This window comes from Cebus imitator, unplaced genomic scaffold, assembly GCF_001604975.1.
Source record: "Cebus imitator isolate Cc_AM_T3 unplaced genomic scaffold, Cebus_imitator-1.0 Scaffold17, whole genome shotgun sequence".
Classification (NCBI taxonomy): Eukaryota; Metazoa; Chordata; class Mammalia; order Primates; family Cebidae; genus Cebus; species Cebus imitator.
This window is the reverse complement of record NW_016107332.1, coordinates 1392268-1410023: the sequence shown is the minus strand read 5'-3', so window position 1 is coordinate 1410023 and position 17756 is coordinate 1392268. Positions and strand designations below refer to the sequence as shown.

At 45.6% G+C, this 17756-nt stretch overlaps 1 protein-coding gene across 2 annotated transcripts in view; it reads left to right on the top strand.

Annotated features, from left to right (window-relative positions):
• Positions 1 to 15262: 15262 nt before the first annotated feature.
• Positions 15263 to 17756, top strand: part of PAPSS1 (3'-phosphoadenosine 5'-phosphosulfate synthase 1) — a 103422-nt gene continuing 100928 nt past the window's right edge. The window contains exon 1 of one of the 2 annotated variants that reach the window (XM_017508993.1): positions 15263 to 15568. In XM_017508993.1, coding sequence (XP_017364482.1) covers positions 15509 to 15568 — 60 coding nt within the window. In that variant the 5' untranslated portion in view covers positions 15263 to 15508. Of the gene's footprint in view, positions 15569 to 15665; positions 15841 to 17756 lie in introns of those variants that run through there. The other variant, XM_037731659.1, reaches the window with a different exon arrangement.

The window sequence follows — 17756 nt, the reverse complement described above, 5'->3', positions numbered from 1 at the left end:
AGGCTATCTGCATAGATCTGTGCCCATTGCAGAAAGAGGTTAGAAGTATGTGCAGAAACAATACTAGGTGTAAACAGAAAGAGTAGGATAAAAGGAATTCTTACCGCTTTCTGAATAGAAACTTCAGGTCGTCTAGGGGCTCTTTCTCCCACCAAGTGGCCACAGGTGTTTCTGTAGTAGAGGTCTCAGGTGACTGGAATTTCTTTACCTGCACAGGATGAACCCAAGGTTTGATGCCTGCTGGTTTCAGTGCCGGGTCAGTAGTTAACAGCCCATCGTGGCGCTTTTTCCATTTCTCCTGTAGTTGTTGGGCAGCACCAGCTTCCTTCCATTCCTTCAGCAGCACTTGATCACCAGGCTGGAATGGGTGGTCCATGGAGCCTATGACGTTTCTGTTAGAAGCAAACTTATGCAAGGGGTCAAGAGTTTGTCCCAAGTGAGTGGCATAAGTTTTAACAGCTAGTTCCTTGTCTGGAGACATTCTAGCGACCTGGGACAAGCTGGCTGCAAAAGGCCTCTTGAAATGATTTCATAGGGACTTAATTTGATCCCACTTCTAGGGGCTGTTTTTACCCAGAGCAGTGCAGTCCCCAGAACCTGAAGCCACTTTAGCTGTGTTTCCTGACGTAGCTTGGCGAGAGTTGTTTTTAATGATTCATTCTTTGAGTTTGTCTGGAGGACTGAGGCTTCCAGGTTGTGTGTAGCTTCCACTTTATCCCTAGCACTTTAATTACTAGTTGGGTTATTTCCAATGTGAGTGAAGCTCCATTATCACTCTGGATCATGTCAGGAAACCCATAGTGAGGTATGATTTCCTTTAACAGCACCTTAACTACTTCCATTGCCTGCTCGGAGCAGCGTGCGTATGCCTCTACCCAGCCTGAGAAGGTGTCCAGTAGAACTAGGAGGTATTTGTTCCCTCCTGGGGCAGGTAGCATTTGAGTAAAGTCAACTTGCCAGTTCTCTAGTGACCATTTCCTTCTCCCTTGCTCTCCAGGCTGTCCCATATTATAGTTGTTGGGCTCATTTTTAGTACAAAAACAGCGTCGTTGGATTATACTTTCCAAGTGTCCCCTCACTCATTTTCCTTTCATGTACTTCTGTACAAAAGTTAACGAGGCATCTTGTCCAAAATGTGTGCCATCATGAATATATTTTAGTATTGGGTGAGGAATTTGCTCTGACACCTAAACCAGGCCTTTGTCATTCCATTTCCAGCCATTTTCATCCTGAATAAACCCTTTGTCTTTGGCCATCTTTTCATCTTCAAGACTATAGCTGGGTTTGAAGGCTGCCAAATCTATTTTGGTAATTAAAGGTGCCTGGATGTCAACGTTGGTGCCGGCTAGGTGCCTGGCTATGCGATCTGAGAAAGCATTTCCCCTAGCTACTTCAGAATTGTTGCTGTGATGGCCTGGACAATGCATAATAGTTGTTTCTCTTGAGGCCTTTATTGCCTCTGGTAGCTCTAACACTTGCTTTGCATATTTGATTTCAGTATTGTCAGTCTTCGGTAGGCCCCTTTCTCTCCAGATAACACCTTGTGCGTGGACTATCATATAGGTGTATTTGGAATCAGTGTAGATGTTGCTGCTCTTACCTTGGAAGAGTTGTAAGGCTCTGGTAAGGGCAATTAACTCAGCTTTCTGTGCAACAGTCCCTGTTGGGAGAGTTCTTGCCTCTATTACCTCGGAGAGACTCATTACAGCATAGGCAGAGTTCCTTCTGTTGATGACTAAACTGTTCCCGTTGACGAACAATGTCCAGTCTGCACGCGAGAGGGCTGTGTCCTTCAAATCTGGGAAGCTAGAAAATACCTACCTGATCAATTAACTTCCAGGCCATCATGTGTTAGTTCCTGCGATTCCCCAGTAGGTGGCAGCAAAGTGGCGAGGTTTGTTTAAGGTTCCAGTGGTCCGCAGTTTCACTGTGGGGGCCATCAAGCAGGATAGCCTGGTATCAGGCTAATCTGCCCGCCGTTAGCCAATAGCCACCTTTCTGTTCTGACAACGCCGAGACTTGGTGTGGCACATAAATTGTGGTGGGCTGATCCTCCTTCTGTTACAAAGAGGTGGGTTCCTCTTCGTAATAGAAACCCTAAGTATTCTATAGTTTGCTTACATATTTGGGCCTTCTGACTTGAAACTTTATACCCACAAGCTGCCAAGTGGTTTAGGGTCTTTACAGTGTTTTTTTGACATTCTTGTTTTGCAGGGCCAGAAACTAATAAATTGTCCACATATTGAAGTAGCACCCCATTTACTCATTGCAACCCTCTCAAGGCTTGAACCAAAGCCTCTCCAAATATGGTCGGGGAGTTTTTAAACCCTTGAGGGAGCACGGTCCAGCAATATTGAAACTACAGCTGTCTCAGGTTCTGTCCATTCGAAAGTAAACAATAGTTGGCTTTCTATTACCACTGGTAGGCAAAAGAAGGCATCTTTAAGTCTAGCACTGTTAAACCATTTCTGATTCTTAGGTAGTGAAGCAAGCATAGTATAGCATACGGGTTAGCCATGGTGGGGTGAATGTCTTCCACGATCTCATTAATTGTTCTGAGATCTTGCACAAACATATATTTATGGGAATGAAGCTTCTTTACTGGCAGGAAAGGAGTATTGTATGAGAATTGACAAGGCCTTATTAAGCCATATTGCAAAAACCAGATTAATACCGGCTGGATACCTTCCAAGACTTCCTTCTTTAAGGGGTATTGTTTTTTTCAGACAGGTTGGTCCTTTGCCTTTAGTTTGATTTTTATTGGACTCACCTTAATTTCTCTCCCAGGTTGGTCTGATGCCCAGATTTCTGGCTTCACCTTTTCCAAGTCCTCTTAATGAATTGCCTCTGCCTCAGGTTCTGGGGCCTCAGTGCTCACCAGCAGTGTTTGCAGCCGCAGTCCGTGCTTTTGAGGCACTTGAAGACACACCTGACATTTCTCCAGGTAGAAGATGATCTGGGCCTCTAACCTGCAGAGTAAATCTCTGCCAAGTAAAGGAATCGGGCAGTCTGACGCATAAAGGAATTGATGAGTTATCAAATCGTTGCCCACTTTACCTGAAAGGGTTGCAGGAACTGTTCTGATTCGGGAGTTAATACACCAATCAGTAAGCTTTCTGACACTTTCTGTCAATAGAGTGAGGGTATATTGTCGGGGTATATTGGGGTATATATAGTTGGGGTGTATTGACAGAGAGTGTCAGAAATCTTACTGATTGGTGTATTAACTCCTGAATAACTAGCATCAGCATCATCTTTACCTGAGGCTCCTCTGGGAAGATTTTGACGTCAGATAGAGTTGGAGCTGTTGGGAGTCTCGGGCACCCTCAGTTTTCCTCAGATTCATTTCTGGGCTTGACAGCCATAAGTGACCTGGGTTCCTTCTGACTTAAGTTGGGACAGTCTCTCTTCCAATGCCCTATTTCCTGTCAGTAAGCATACTGGTCCTTTTCTATTTTCCCTTTCTGCCTTGGGGGTCCTTTGTTCTTGGGCTTCCTCCTGCAGCTGCCAGGTGTATAGCTGCCTGCCAAAATGCCTTGGTTTCCTTGGCCTCCCCAGTATTATATACCTTAAATGCAATGTTGATTATTTGGGAAGCTTCATTCTAGTTGCCTCCTCCACTTTTTGTAGTTTCTTCTTAATGTCTGGGGCACTTTGCCCTATAAAGGTCATATTCACCATTCTAGCGTTTTCAGGGTCCTGTGGGTCTAACTCTGTATACTTCCTATATGTCTGACAGATCTGTTCCACAAATTCTGAGGGGTCCTCAACAGGTTTCTGCTGAAGTGCCTGTATTTTGTTCAGACTTTCAGGTCTTGGCACCCTTGATCCAATGTCCTTTAGGATCCACTTTCAATAGGGTTCCAGTTGATTCATCGCATCTCCACCTGCCTCCTTAGGATCCCAATTAAGGTCAGTTTGGGGAGTTGCCTCATTAGGGTCCAGGTATAATTGGGGCTTTTGTCATGAAGGCACCGTGCTTCCTGCTTTGTCTTACCTAATACTAGCCTTCTGTCATCTGCTGTGAGCATAATGTTTAGGTGGGCTTGCACATCAGCTGATGTAGGGCAATGGGTGGTAAACCGTTGGGTCATTTTCTGGGGATCTGCCCTGTAGGAAGAATTGGAATTTTTCCAATTCAGTAAATCAGACGTGGAAAAGGGACGACTATATGCCCAATAATATCGTGCTGGAACTCCTTGCTGATGAGCTCCCGCAGGATATTGTGAGTTCGTCAGTGCTCACCGGCAGTGCTTGCGGCAGCAGTCCATGCTCTGGAGGCACTTGAAGACACATCCGACGTTTCTCCAGGTGGAGCCTCTAACTTGCGTAGTAAATCTCTGCCAAGTGAAGGAATCAGGCAGTCTGACACATGTAAGAATTGGTGAGTTATCAAATCGTTGCCCAGTGTATTACTATAACTGGATACAGGGAGAAGGCCAGAGGTAATTCCACCAGACCAACTCAAAGTGTTGCAATTTCCTTAGTGCTTATATAGGTTGGGGTTATGTGCCCATGTGCAGTATAACATTTGTCTAAGTCTATTGGTAACTAATTTTGTTTCAACTAGAGGGTCAGGCAAAAAATGCTTGCTAAGTCTGATTAAAAGGGCCCCATTACCTTCAAGGCCTGTCTACTGTGGTACAGCAGTGACTTCTCTTTTGTCTCCTTTACAGCTTTGTCTGGAGAGCTGCTTAGACTCTCCAATGAATCCATTCAAACAGCTGCCTTCTTACCTTGATTCGGCTCAGATTTTGTTGACCCGAGATGGGTCCTGGCACTAGGAAAGTAAGACCGTCTCTATTATTTTAATTTGCTCCTGGTTAGGGAGAAGCCTTGACCATATGTTTCATTTCTAGCTTTGATGTCTGGGCATTGATTTCCCTAGGTTTAACTATTTGCTCAATGTTAAGGCAGCTCTGTGGAAATTTGTGTAACTGAAGTGCTATGCAGGCCTGTCTGTGTCAGGGAAATTCCGTGTCAGGGAAATTGTCAGGGAAAATTCACCTGACACAGAACATATCCTCCAGTATTTCCTTGAGAAAGGGTATATAGTGATTCCAAATTCTGCCTGAAAATATTACATTTTTCTTTTAACTTGCAGTATTTTTCTTGACAACTTCTAATTCATTTTTATTCCTGATTCTTTGTTTGCGAACTCTTCTTCTCTTTGGAGGCTTGAAGGGTTTCCAAATAATTTCGAACTATTGTATAACAGTATTCTGAAACTTCATGGTACTATGCTTTTCTGTGCTTGATTTTATCTGTTGAGTTAGGCATTCAAGAAAGGATTTCAGTTCTAAGAAATTTCATTAAATAATTGCCATGGTGATTTCCTTCTGTGAGTTTTCTCTGTCGTTTTTTTTTTTGCTTTCTAAAACTTCTAATACTTGAATGTTAGATTTCCCGGATTCTTCTTTTCTTTCTTAAAAAAACTATGCTGTATTTCCCATCTCTTGGGATTTTTGCTCTGCATCCTGAAAGATCTATCAACCATTTTCCTCCATTCCTGCTATCATATTCAAGAACCCAATTTTGTTTTCTGCATTGCCATTTCAGTGATTAATCTTTCAGCATGTATTTCACTAATATAGTTTGGCTCTGTGTCCCTACCCAAATCTCATCTCGAATTGTAATCCTGACATGGAGGGAGGAAAGTGATGGATCATGGTGACAGTTTCCCCCATGCTGTTCTCATGATAGTGAGTGAATTCTGACAAGATATGGTGGGTTTGTAAGTGGCAGTTTTTCCTGCTCTTTGCTCTCCTACCTCCATGTAAGAACCACTCCCAGGATAAATTCCCCTGCTCCTTCACCCATACCAGATTTCCAGCTCTCTGGAATCCCCTCCCACATAGTGGGAGCTCTCTTTCCCCTCCTGGATTTTCCCCTCTGAGGTCCCCTTCCACCCAATGTGGAAGCTGTCTTTCCTCTCCTGGATTCCATCTTTCTGGCTTCTCTGACTTAGTGTGAGGGAATTTTCCTTCTCTGGTTTCTCCCTCTGAGAATCCTTCTCACTCAGTGTGAGAGCAGCTTTTCTTTCTCTCATTCAATATGAGAGCTAGCTTTTCTTTCTCTCTCCTTCTCCTTTTTCCTCTCTCTGCCTAAATAAATCGCTTTTCTGCAACACTTTTGAGGTCTGGTATTTATTTTATGAGCTCATTATGTTGTGGTCTCCTCTGTCATTCTTGAGAGAGTGATACACCCAGAACCTGGAAGAACATCCTCTCAGGGAAGCTGAGGGCTCCCCTGAATCCCTGAACCCCAACAGTTCTAAAGGAACAGAATATTAAGGATGGAGTTCTTTCATTGGCTTTGGGGTTTCTGGAGTTGGCTGCTTAATATGATTAGACTCAAAAATGCTAAGGACTCTACTTCTAATATTGTGGAGAACACTGATAGTCCTTGGCAGAAACTGTTTAGAGAGTTATACAAAATAAATGCATTTGACACTCCTGATACACCACTTGTGAGAGGCAAGGAGTTGAGCGACTATACATAATACCTTTGACCATATGTGAAGAACCAAGAAACATAATGAAGCTAGCTGGTTGCTCCTAAGTTCAGTGGACAAAGTGATGAAAGAAAATTATAAACTCAGGGATTCTTTCTCCTGGCTTCAGAAGCAAATACTGAACCTCAAATCTGGAAAGACTGCCCTGAGTGAAAGTCTTACCTCTTGTAGTGAAAGAGCTGAAACTGTGGAAAAACAGTTACAAGCTCATAATGTGAGTGGCAGACTTGCAATGAAAGGCACATGCACAGCCTCGCCAGGTGTCTACTGTTAAAGTGAGGGCATCAGTTGGAAAAAATGAAACCTTGAAACTTGGAATGGGGATGTGTGGGAGGACCCTGATGAAGCTGGGGGACACTAAGTTTGTAAACTCTAATGAACATTTTTTACCAGCTTCCCCATCCACAGTAGTGGCAACATCCCCTACCCAACCCAAGCTGCCATCAGCCTTTCCACCTTTGTCTGAGGAGATAAAACCTGAGCTGCCTGGGGCAACAGTGATGGCCTCCCCTGAGGCAGTTGTTAGGCAAGATAATGTTGATTCTCCTCCAACACCTCGGTTTGCCTCTAGACCTATAACTAGACTAGAGTCTCAGTGGGCCCCAAGAGTGAGGTTCAGAGTGTGACCCATGAGGAGGGGCACTACACTCTAAAAGAACTGTTTGAGTTCTCTAAGTTATATAAACAGCAACCTGGAGAACAGGCATGGGAAAGGATATTAAGGGTGTGGGATAATGGTGGAAGGAACATCGAACTAGATCAGGCTGACTATATTGATTTGAGCTCACTAAGCAGGGATTCTGCCTTTAATGTTGCAGTATAGGGAGTTAAAAAAGTTCTAATAGTTTATTTGCTTGGTTAGCTGAAATATGGATTAAAAGATGACCCAATGTGAGCGAGCTGGAAATGACTAATATCCCTTGGTTTAATGTAGAGGAAGGGATCCAAAGGCTTAGGGAGATTGGTATGGCAGAGTGGATTAGTCACTTTAGACCTACTCATCCCAGCTGGGAGGGTCCAGAAGATATACCCCTGACCAATGCCTTGCTAAATAGATTTGTGAGGGCAGCATCTGCATTTTTGAAGAGCCCCGTAATTGCTCTTCTCTGTATGTTGGATCTAACAGTGGGAATCACAGTCACTGAATTACAAAATTTAAATACAATGGAAATAATTGGATCCCGAGGTGGCAGGGGCCAAATGGTGGCACTGACCTGTCAAAGGCAAGGTGGGCATAGCTAACATCATGGAGAGCAGAGGCAAAGTGGCAACCAGAGTGATCTGACATGTGTAGAGCTCTGGCATTGGCTAATTAATCACAGTGTTCCTAGAAGTGAAATTCATAGGAAGCCTACTGCATTTCTGCTTAAATTATACAAACAGAAAACTTCTAGGTCAAATGGACAAAAGATTAATTTGAATCATAAAAACAGAATCATGGTCCCTCAATCAGTTTCCAGACTTGAGCCAGTTTACAGACCCAGAACCCCTCGAATGAAGGGTAGGCCTGGTCCCCTTGACGAAGAACCCCACTACATTACTGGAAATTTATGCAGTGAATCTTTCTCTCATTCTTCCCCAAGGAGACCTCCGACCTTTTACCAGGGTAATTGGGCATTGGAGAAAGAGAAGTGATCAGACATTTTGGGGACTACTGGACACTGGCTCTGAGCTGACGTTGATTCCAGGAGACCCAAAACATCATTGTGATCCTCCAGTTTAAAGTGCAGGATTATGGAGGTGTGGAGGAAAAGTTAAACATTAAATTTGAACTTAGTTGAACGTGGACAGAAACAATGGTCACCAATCTCAGAACAGGCTGCATGAACCCCTTGAGGCATTCATCCAGCACTGTTTTGGAGAAATCTGTTCTTGTATGTTAGTTATTGAAAAGCAACAGACAATCGCAAAAACAAGTTGACCTTTTTGTGTCCTTGAGCTCAGGCACAAAGGGCCCTCATGACTGGGCCAAACAACTCATTATGAAAGAGCGATGGTCCCAGACTGCACTGAAGCTCCACGAGACCTCTCCTCATCTGTGTGTGGATGGATGGCTGACTCTGGAGCCCCGGCTTCTCAGTCTGGTGATAATTCCTCCACAGTCTATTGGGTGTATGTGTGTATGTGCAAATATCTGCCCTCTCCATTTCCCACTGTGATTTGCTTATTATATCTGTATTGTCACATCCTTGGTATAAAGGCTGTTTACCCTTAAAAGTATTGTGTGTGCCTTTTCTTTTCCCCTTGTGTGTTTCCTACATGGAACAAAAGATCAGGTAATTAATGGAGTTTTAGCTCAGGTACAACTTACAGTGGGTCTCTGGACTCATTCTGTCATCATTTCCTTAGTGCCAGGATGTGTAATTGGCATAAACATACTTAGCAGCTGGCAGAATCCCCACATTGGCTCTCTGACTGGAAGGGTAAGGGTTACTATGGTAGGAAAGGCCCAGAGGAAGCCATTTGAACTGCCTCTACCTAGAAAAATAGTCAATTAAAACAAAGTAAATAAAAAAATAGTAAATCAGCAACAATATTGCACCCTAGAGGGATTGTGGAGATTAGTGTTACCATCAAGGACTTGAAAGACCCAGGGTTGGTGATTCCCACCACATCCTCATTCAACTCTTTCATTTGGCCCATGCAGAAGAAAGATGGATCTTGGAGTATGACACTGTATTATCATAAGCTTAACCAGGTGGTGACTCCAATTGCAGCTGCAATACCAGATGTGGTTTCATTGCTTGAGCAAATTAATATATCTCTTGGTACCTGGTATTCAGCCATTGACTTGGCAAATAGGTTTTTCTCCATTCCTGTCCATAAGGCCCACCAGAAGCAATTTGCTTTCAGCTGGAAAGGCCAGCAATGTACCTTTACTATCCTACGTCGGGGCATATCAACTCTCCAGCTTTGTGTCATGATCTTACTCAGAGAGAATGTGATTGCCTTTTGCTTCCAAAAGGCACCACACTGGCCCATTATATTGATGTCATTATGCTGATTGGATCAAGTGAGCAAGAAGCAGCAAACACACTGGACTTATTAGTGAGACATTTGTGTGCCAGAGTATGGGAAATAAATCTGACTAAAATTCAGGGAACTTCTACCTCAGTAAAGTTTCTAAGGGCCCAGTGGTGTGGGGCCTGTCAAGATTTTCATTATAAGGTGAAGGATAAGTTGCTGCATTTGGCCCCTCTTACTACAAATAAAGAGGCACAATGCCTAGTGGGCCTATCTGGATTTTGGAGGCAACACAGATTCCTCATTTGGGTGTATTACTCCAGCCCATTTATCGAATGACCCAAAAGGCTGCCAGTTTTTGGTGGGGTCCAGAACAGGAGAAGGCTATGCAACAGGTCCAGGCTGCTGTGCAGGCTGCTCTGCCACTTGGGCCACATGACACAGCAGGTCCAATGGTGCTTGAGGTGTCAGTGGCAGATAGGGATGCTGTTCAGAGCCTTTGGCAGGTCCCATAGGTGAATTACAGTGGATGCCCCTAGGATTTTGCAGCAGGGCCCTGCCATCTTCTGCAGATAACTACTCTCCTTTCGAGAGACAGCTCTTGGCCTGTTACTGGGCTTTTGTGGAAACTGAATGTTTAACGATGGGTCATCAAGCCACTACGGGACCTGAAGTACCTATCATGAACTGGGTGCTTTCTGACCCACCTAGCCGTAAAGTAGGTCATGCACAGCAGCATTCCATCATCAAATGGAAGTGGTATATATGTGATCGGGCTTGAGGAGGTCCTGAAGGCACAAGTAAATTATAGGAGGAAGTGGCTTAAATGCCCATGGTACCCACTCCTGCCACCCTGCCTTCTCTCCCCGAGCCTGCACAGATTGCCTCATGAGGAGTTCCCTATGATCAATTGACAGAGGAAGAGAAGACTAGGGCCTGGTTCATAGAGGGTTCTGGATGATATGCAGGCACCACCTGAAAGTGGACAGCTGCAGCACTACAGCTCCTTTTTAGGACATCCCTGAAAGATGGCAGTGAAGGAAGATCTTCCCAGCGGGAGAAACTTCAGAAACTTTGAGCAGCGCACCTGGCTGTGCACTTTGCATAGAAGGAGAAACGGCCAGATAAGCGATTATATACTGATTCATGGGCTGTAGCCAGTGGTTTGGCTTGATGGTCAGGGACTTGGAAGAAGCATGATTGGAAAATTGGTGACAAAGAAATTTGGGTAAGAGGTACATGGATGCACTTTTCTGAGTGGTCAAAAACTGAAGATATTTGTATCCCATGTGTGTTCACCAACGGGTGACCTCAGTGGAGGAGGAGTTCAATAATCAAGTCGATAGGATGACCCATTCTGTGGACACCACTCAGCCTCTTTCCCCAGCCACCCTTGTCATTGCCCAATGGGTCCATGAACAAAGTGGCCATGGTGGCAGGGATGGAGGTTATGCACGGGCTCAGCAACATGGGCTTCTACTCACCAAGGCTGATCTGGCTGTGGCCACTGCTGAGTGCCTAATTTGCCAGCAGCAGAGACCAACGCTGATCCTTTCATATGGCACCATTCCTCAGGGCAATCAGCCAGCTACCCGGTGGCAGGTTAATTATATTGGACCTCTTCCATTATGGAAAGGGCAGAGATTTGTCTTCACTGGAATAGACACTTACTCTGAATATGGGTTTGCCTATCCTGTGTGCAATGCTTTTGCCAAGACTACTATCTGTGGACTCACGGAATGCCTTATCCACCATCATGATATTCAATACAATGTTGCCTCTGACCACGGCACTCACTTTACCACTCATGCTTGGTGCAGTAAATGGGCTCATGCTCATGGAATTCACTGATCTTACCATGTTTTCAATCATCCTGAAGCAGCTGGATAGAACGGTGGAATGGCCTTTTGAAATCACAACTACAACACCAACTAGGTGATAATATTTTGCATGACTGGGGCAAAGTTCTTCAGAAGGCCATGTAGGCTCTGAATCAGCATCCAATATATGCTAATGTGACCAGGTTCCGGGACCCGGGGGAGGCTTAGCTTGTACCCTGGTGGGCTGTTTTTTCCAGGCTCTTGGTCCCTTATTCACCCAAGAATGGAAGAGAGGACGCCACCAGGTGCAGTGCACTTGCAAGTAAATATCAGACCCTGAAGAGTTTTGCAGACAGTGATTTATTCAGGGAGAGAGAGAAGAAAAGGAGAAAGAAAAAGAGCTTCCATGAAGTAATGGAAGGGGATCCGGATATGGAGTCCACCCCAATATGGGGAATGGGGACTTTTAACCTGAAAGGAATTCCCACTCCATCCAAGCCGTTTGGCCTATGAAACCAGTTCCTTTAAACTTCTACTGAGGTGATTGATCTTCAATTTTTTTCCTGTGTTCACGAAAGTTTAAACAAAGACCTCTAAGATCCCAGATGGAGAGGTGGCTGGAGGTAAGGCACTGTGAAGTTCTTGCCTTTGAAACATCGCCCCCTGGTGGACATGGGAAGAGAATACATTCCCTCAGTACTGTTTCTTCCAGAGCCAGGATTCATGTGTCCAGGAATCAAGGGGTGGAAATGGCACCACTCACCATCACCCCTATGATCCACTGGCAACATTTTTGCTTCATGTTCCTGCAACATATGTTCTGCTGGCCTAAACATCATAGTTCCAGAGAGAGGAATGCTGCCACCAAGAGACACAACAACGATTCCATTAAACTGGGAGTTAAGATTGCCACTTGGATACTTTGGGCATCTCCTACCTTTAAGTTAACAGGCTTAGAAGAGAGTTGCAGTGTTGGCTGGGGTGACTGACCTAGACTATTAAGATGAAATCAGTCTACTACTCCACAGTGGAGGTCAGCAAGAGTACAGATGGAATACAGGAGATCCTATAGGGCATCTCTTAGTATTACCATAATGAGAAATTACAAGTCCAATCCAGGCAGGACGACAAATGGCCCAGACCCTTCAGGAATGAAGGTTTGGGTCACTCCACCAGGAAAAAAAACCACAACCTGCTCAGGTGCTTGCTGAAGGCAAAGGGAATATAGAATGGGTAGTAGAAAAAGGTAGTCATCAATACCAGCTATGACAACGTGACCAGCTGCAGAAACGAGGACTGTAATTGTCATATTTCCTTCTTCTTTTGTTAAAAACATGTTTGTACATGTATACACTTGCACTAAGAAAACATCTTCATTTTATCTTTTTTATCATATGACCTAAGATTTATTGACTTCGTATCAGCATTTAAGTATTGTTAACTTTATGTAATTGTACTTAAGTTGGGGACTGGTACATTTCCGGTTGTACAAAGGATAGTTGTATTATGTTAGGTGTAATTATGACTTTATTATTGTTTTACATGAAGATTATGTATGATCTCAGGAGATGTGTATGGGTTCAAGTTGTCAAGGGGTGGATTTATGATGATTAATACCTTGTGTCAACTTGATTGAAGGATGTAAAATTGATCATGGGTGTGTCTGTGAGGGTTGTTGCCCAAGGAGATTAACATTTGAGTCAGTGGCTGGAAAAGGCAGACCCACCCTTAATCGAGTGGGCACCATCTAATCAGCTAACAGTGAATATAAAGTAGGCAGAAAAACGTGAAGAGGCGAGATAGGTCTAGCCTCCCAGCCTACATCTTTCTCCTGTGCTGGATGCTTCCTGCCCTTGAACATCGGACTCCAAGTTGTTCAGTTTTGGGACTTGGACTTGCTCTCCTTGCTCCTCAGCTTGCAAACAGCCTATTGTAGGACCTTGTGATTGTGATTGTGCAAGTTAATACTTAATAAACTCCCATATATATAGTCATAATTATGTAATAATTAAATGCCATTTCCCTCTAACAAGAACCAGGACTCAGAGAAACGGTTAACTTCAGATGTGTCCCTATTTTCTCATATGAAGCTTTAGATCCTTTTCTAAGTTCATTCCTGTTATTGGCAGAGTTTGGAATTATATTGAAATTCAGTTCTATGTAAGAACTCCAGACTGAAAAGTCCCTAGAAAAAGCTGAAGGGAACCAATCACATTTTAAGTAGTGAAGTAACAAGATCAAATTGCTGTTTCAGAAATACCGCTCTGACAGCAGGTGCAAGAATGGAGTGTGTAGTCCGGGTGTGAAGAGCCGCTGCACAGGTGGGAGGATCTCCAGTTAATGGGCTTGGTGATGACTCAGGCTGGATATGGAGAAGGCCCAATTTAAGACAGTAGCAGTGGGGTAAATAGATGGGGGGCTGATTTGCTAGTCACTAACAGGCGGCAGTCTCAGGTCTTGGTGATGGGTGGGGGTGGAGGGCCGCTGTATCACAGAGGGGCAGAGCTGCAAGCTACTCTATTGGTGCCAAGAGCAAGCCGCGGAAGAGAGAGCTCAGAGTTATAGGGGATGGGGGAAGATAACTCCTGGAGGAAACTCTCTCATGCCCCCAGTCCATCATCCTACAAACTAGCTCTGGAATAATTAGGTGAATTTGAAAATGCCCTCTGTAGGCGGGCGTTCTATTTGGGGTAACCAGTGGCCTCTCTGGTCCTGGATTTCAGTCCTCTAGGGACTTCCCGAGTAGCTCTTAATACAGAAGCCCCTTTCCGGTGTAGGTCGGTCAAGAAGCACTGTACAGAAATCTGATGCGATGTGGGGTATCCAAGAAGAGAGGGTATAAGTAATCACTCATCTGGGTTGAGATCTTAATTAGACATCAAGAAATGGGGCATTTAGGTCTTTTTAAAAATAGTGTCTTGAGGCTGAGCGCGGTGGCTCTTGCCTGTAATCCCGGCACTTTGGGAGGCGCAGGCGGGCGGATCACCTAAGGTTAGGAGTTCAAGACCCGCCTGGCCAACATGGTGAAACCCTACTGAAAATACAAAAATTAGCCAGGAGTGGTAGCGCACTCCCGAGTCCCAGCTACTGGGAGACTGAGGCAGAATCATCGCTTGAACCCAGGAGGAGGAGGTTGCAGTGAGCTGAGATCGCACCACTGCACTCCAGCCTGGGCGGCAGAGCAAGACTCTGTCTCAAAAAAAAAAAAAAAAAAAAAATTGGCCTAATTGGCCTGGCGCAGTAGCTCACACCTGTAATCCCAGCACTTTGGGAGGCTGAGGTGGGCGGATCACGAGGTCAAGAGATCGAGACCATCCTGGCCAACATGGTGAACCTCCGTCTCTACTAAAAAATACAAAAATTAGCTGGGCGTGGTGGCGCTTGCCTGTTAGTTCCAGCTACTCGGGAGGCTGAGACAGGAGAATTGCTTGCATCCAGGAGGCGGAGATTGCAGTGAGCCTAGATTGCGCCACTGCACTCCAGCCTGGAGCCTGGCAGCAGAGCAAGACTTTGTCTCCAAAATGAAAATAAAAAAATTGTGTCTTGAGTAGAATTTTAAAGTGAAGCGTAACGTGGAGAATGAGCTGTTCAGTAAATCAATTCTTCCCTTTGCAAAGCTGGAAAACATTTAAAAACTAGCCAGGGTAACATGAGCACTGAAGAGGAGGACAGAAGGCCGCAGCCAGGCCTTTGGAGGAGTAGCCAGAGGGGCAGGAGCCCGCATCAGCGTCCTCCCAGGCAGCCTCTGCTGAGGGAGTGCCGCACGCGGCGAGTCTCGCTCCCCCCAGGCCTTTTTTCCTGCCGCTAGGACTCGCTCTGAGTTCTGCACGCAAAGCTGGCAGCCGCAGAGGAACAGCACGTCTCACTACTACATCTCAGGCCCCGCCCCTCCCCTGGCAGCAGGAAGAAGGAACGCCTTCCTGGCTCGCGCCGCAGCGAGCGCTGAAGCTCCGCCCCCAGCTTCTATCTCCGGTTCTCGCCCTTCTGCGCAGACCTCTGCCCCGGATCCATTTCCAAGGCGCGGCGCTTGCGTCACGCAACTCGGGCCACGAGCACGGGCGCATACACACGTCAGCGCGCGTCCGCCCGGCGCGAGGCGGCCTCGCCCTCCAGCCCCGCCCCGCTCGCCGCCCTGCCCTCCTCCTGCTGCCCTACCTTCTTGCTACCCTCCCGGCGCAAAGAACCCGGCTTCCCCGAGCGCTCCGCGGTCATGGAGATCCCCGGGAGCCTGTGCAAGAAAGTCAAGCTGAGCAATAACGCGCAGAACTGGGTAAGTGGGGGCGGAGGGCGAGACGGCGAGGATCCGAGGGACTGTGGGAGCAGCTCGTTTCGCAGCCGCTGCCTCTCTCCCGCCTCCTCCGCATCCTTCCAGGAGCGCGGAGCTGGGTTCCTGGGCCGTGGCGCCTCCCGGCTGGGCCGTGAGCGACTGCCAGGGGGAGGGGCGCAGCACAGGGTTAGGGTCTCGCCCTAGCTGGCCACAGCGTGGGGTCCGAACCACCGTCCGTGGGAAAAACGCCCCTACTCCCCAGCGCCTCCGCTCAGGTAAGAGCCCCAGGAAAATCCTTCACACATGAGCTGGCGGTTGCTTGAAACCTGAGGCTGCTGAAACCTGCAGCTGTAGAAACAGGAGCTGCCTGCGTCCCTTGGAGTGGCTTGAAGGTCTGCAGAGCAGGCGGAGGCGGGCGCCTTCGACGCGTTCCTGGTTTTTCTTGGCTCTGCCAGTGCAGTTGGCCCAGGTTTGAGTCCATCTCCATGTCTTTCCATTTCTGAGTTTCAGTGTGAACGGAGAGCACCCAACAATGTGGTCATTCATGAGTTGAGACTGCCCTGAACTGAGGTTCTTTGTGTCTCTGTGTTAAATCGGAATGTTTAACAAGTTAAGAGTTTTAAAGACTCCATTCCTAGTAAGTCAGGTGTGGGAAGACCAGTCGTTTATAATGTTTAGTAATTGCTAGTTGACTTTATAAAGTGCTGTGTCCTCACAACGTTGCTTCCTTCCTTAATTACTCTGTGATGAGAAACAGCCTTATCTTCCTTTAAGTGTTGAGCAGGGGAGGGCCCATCTTTGGAGTCTGGAAAGGCACTGGTTTTAGGGTTAGATGGAAATATTTCACAGTCCAGTGGAATACTGAGGTTTAAATGCAATGTCTCCCAAAGCATTACTTGCCCTTGATGAGTCAAAGAAAAAAACAAAAGCAATCTCAGGCAAATGTTCTTTGGAAGTCATTAATTTATCATATCTGTTATTATCATTATTATCAAAAATTGTCTGTCTCTCATCCCAGCTTTGCCATTTACTAACCGTGTAGTCTTGGGGAAAGTCACTTTACTTATTCAAACTTCAGTTGACTTAAAGGTGTAATAGTATGTACTTCACGGGATTGTTTAGATGAGCAAAGAAGACAGACAATGAATTTGAAAGTGCAGTGAAACCACTGCCTTGAAACTCAGACTTAGTATTCCTCCTGTTACCTTCAGGTCTTTCATGGTTAGGGAAATAAGGTTGGCTAACTTGGGGTATTTACAGATAATTTCTGTTACATCGTACATTTATTTACTCATTTATTTCCATTTGCCACATAGTGGGTATTCTATGTAGGGACTTATGCTAGACATGGTGAAAAATGCGGGAATTACTGCTTGCCTTCTGGTAGTTCATGGTCTCTGTTGGGGTTGTAAATGGCATTTGCCAGGTGGTGAATGTGTCTTTGTGGTCCACGGTGAGTGGCATGAGACAGAAGTTTTATTGCAGTGTAGAGGAGAGATTAGTTTCGCCTGGGTGTTTTGGGAGGGTTTATGGAGGAGCTCAGATTTCTGAGTCAGAGGGGTACTCTGTGGATAAGTGTTGAGAATAAGAATTACTGTATTTTACTCCAGGAACATTGACGAGACTTGCTCAGGAGGGTTTTTGTTGGGAAGCGGAGGTAAGGTTGAAAAGGGAGGCTGGGGCTGTGTGATGCTCTTGTATTTGGCTGCAGAGTAGTCTTGATTCTATGGGAGATTTTTGATGGGGCTAGAATTTTAAATTTTCTGATCTTTGTAATTTTTTTCTCTCCCTCATGGAACAACCATCGTCTCTCCCTCTCTCCTACTTAAATCAGCTGATAAGGACAAGTGTGAAGAACCCATACCTTTAAAATTCCTATCATAGGTTGAAACTGGTAATGCAGGGAGAATGTTCTCTGCTGAAGAAATGTAGACACTGGTAGGACCCCGACGTGGAAGACCTGGGGACCAGACAAAGTTATAGTGAAGTTTAAATGAATTAATAGATTGGAAGCCTGCCTGGCACATGAATACTCTTTATGTTCTTGTTGTTAGTTGATCAGTGTGAGGGGCTGAAGGGCTGGGGTAAAATGGCAGTGGTACTAGAGAAGTAGCTGCATTGAAAACATTGAAGGAAGAATAGAGAGAACCGACTAGATTTAAGGGATGAAAAAGAGAGAAATGTTAAAAAA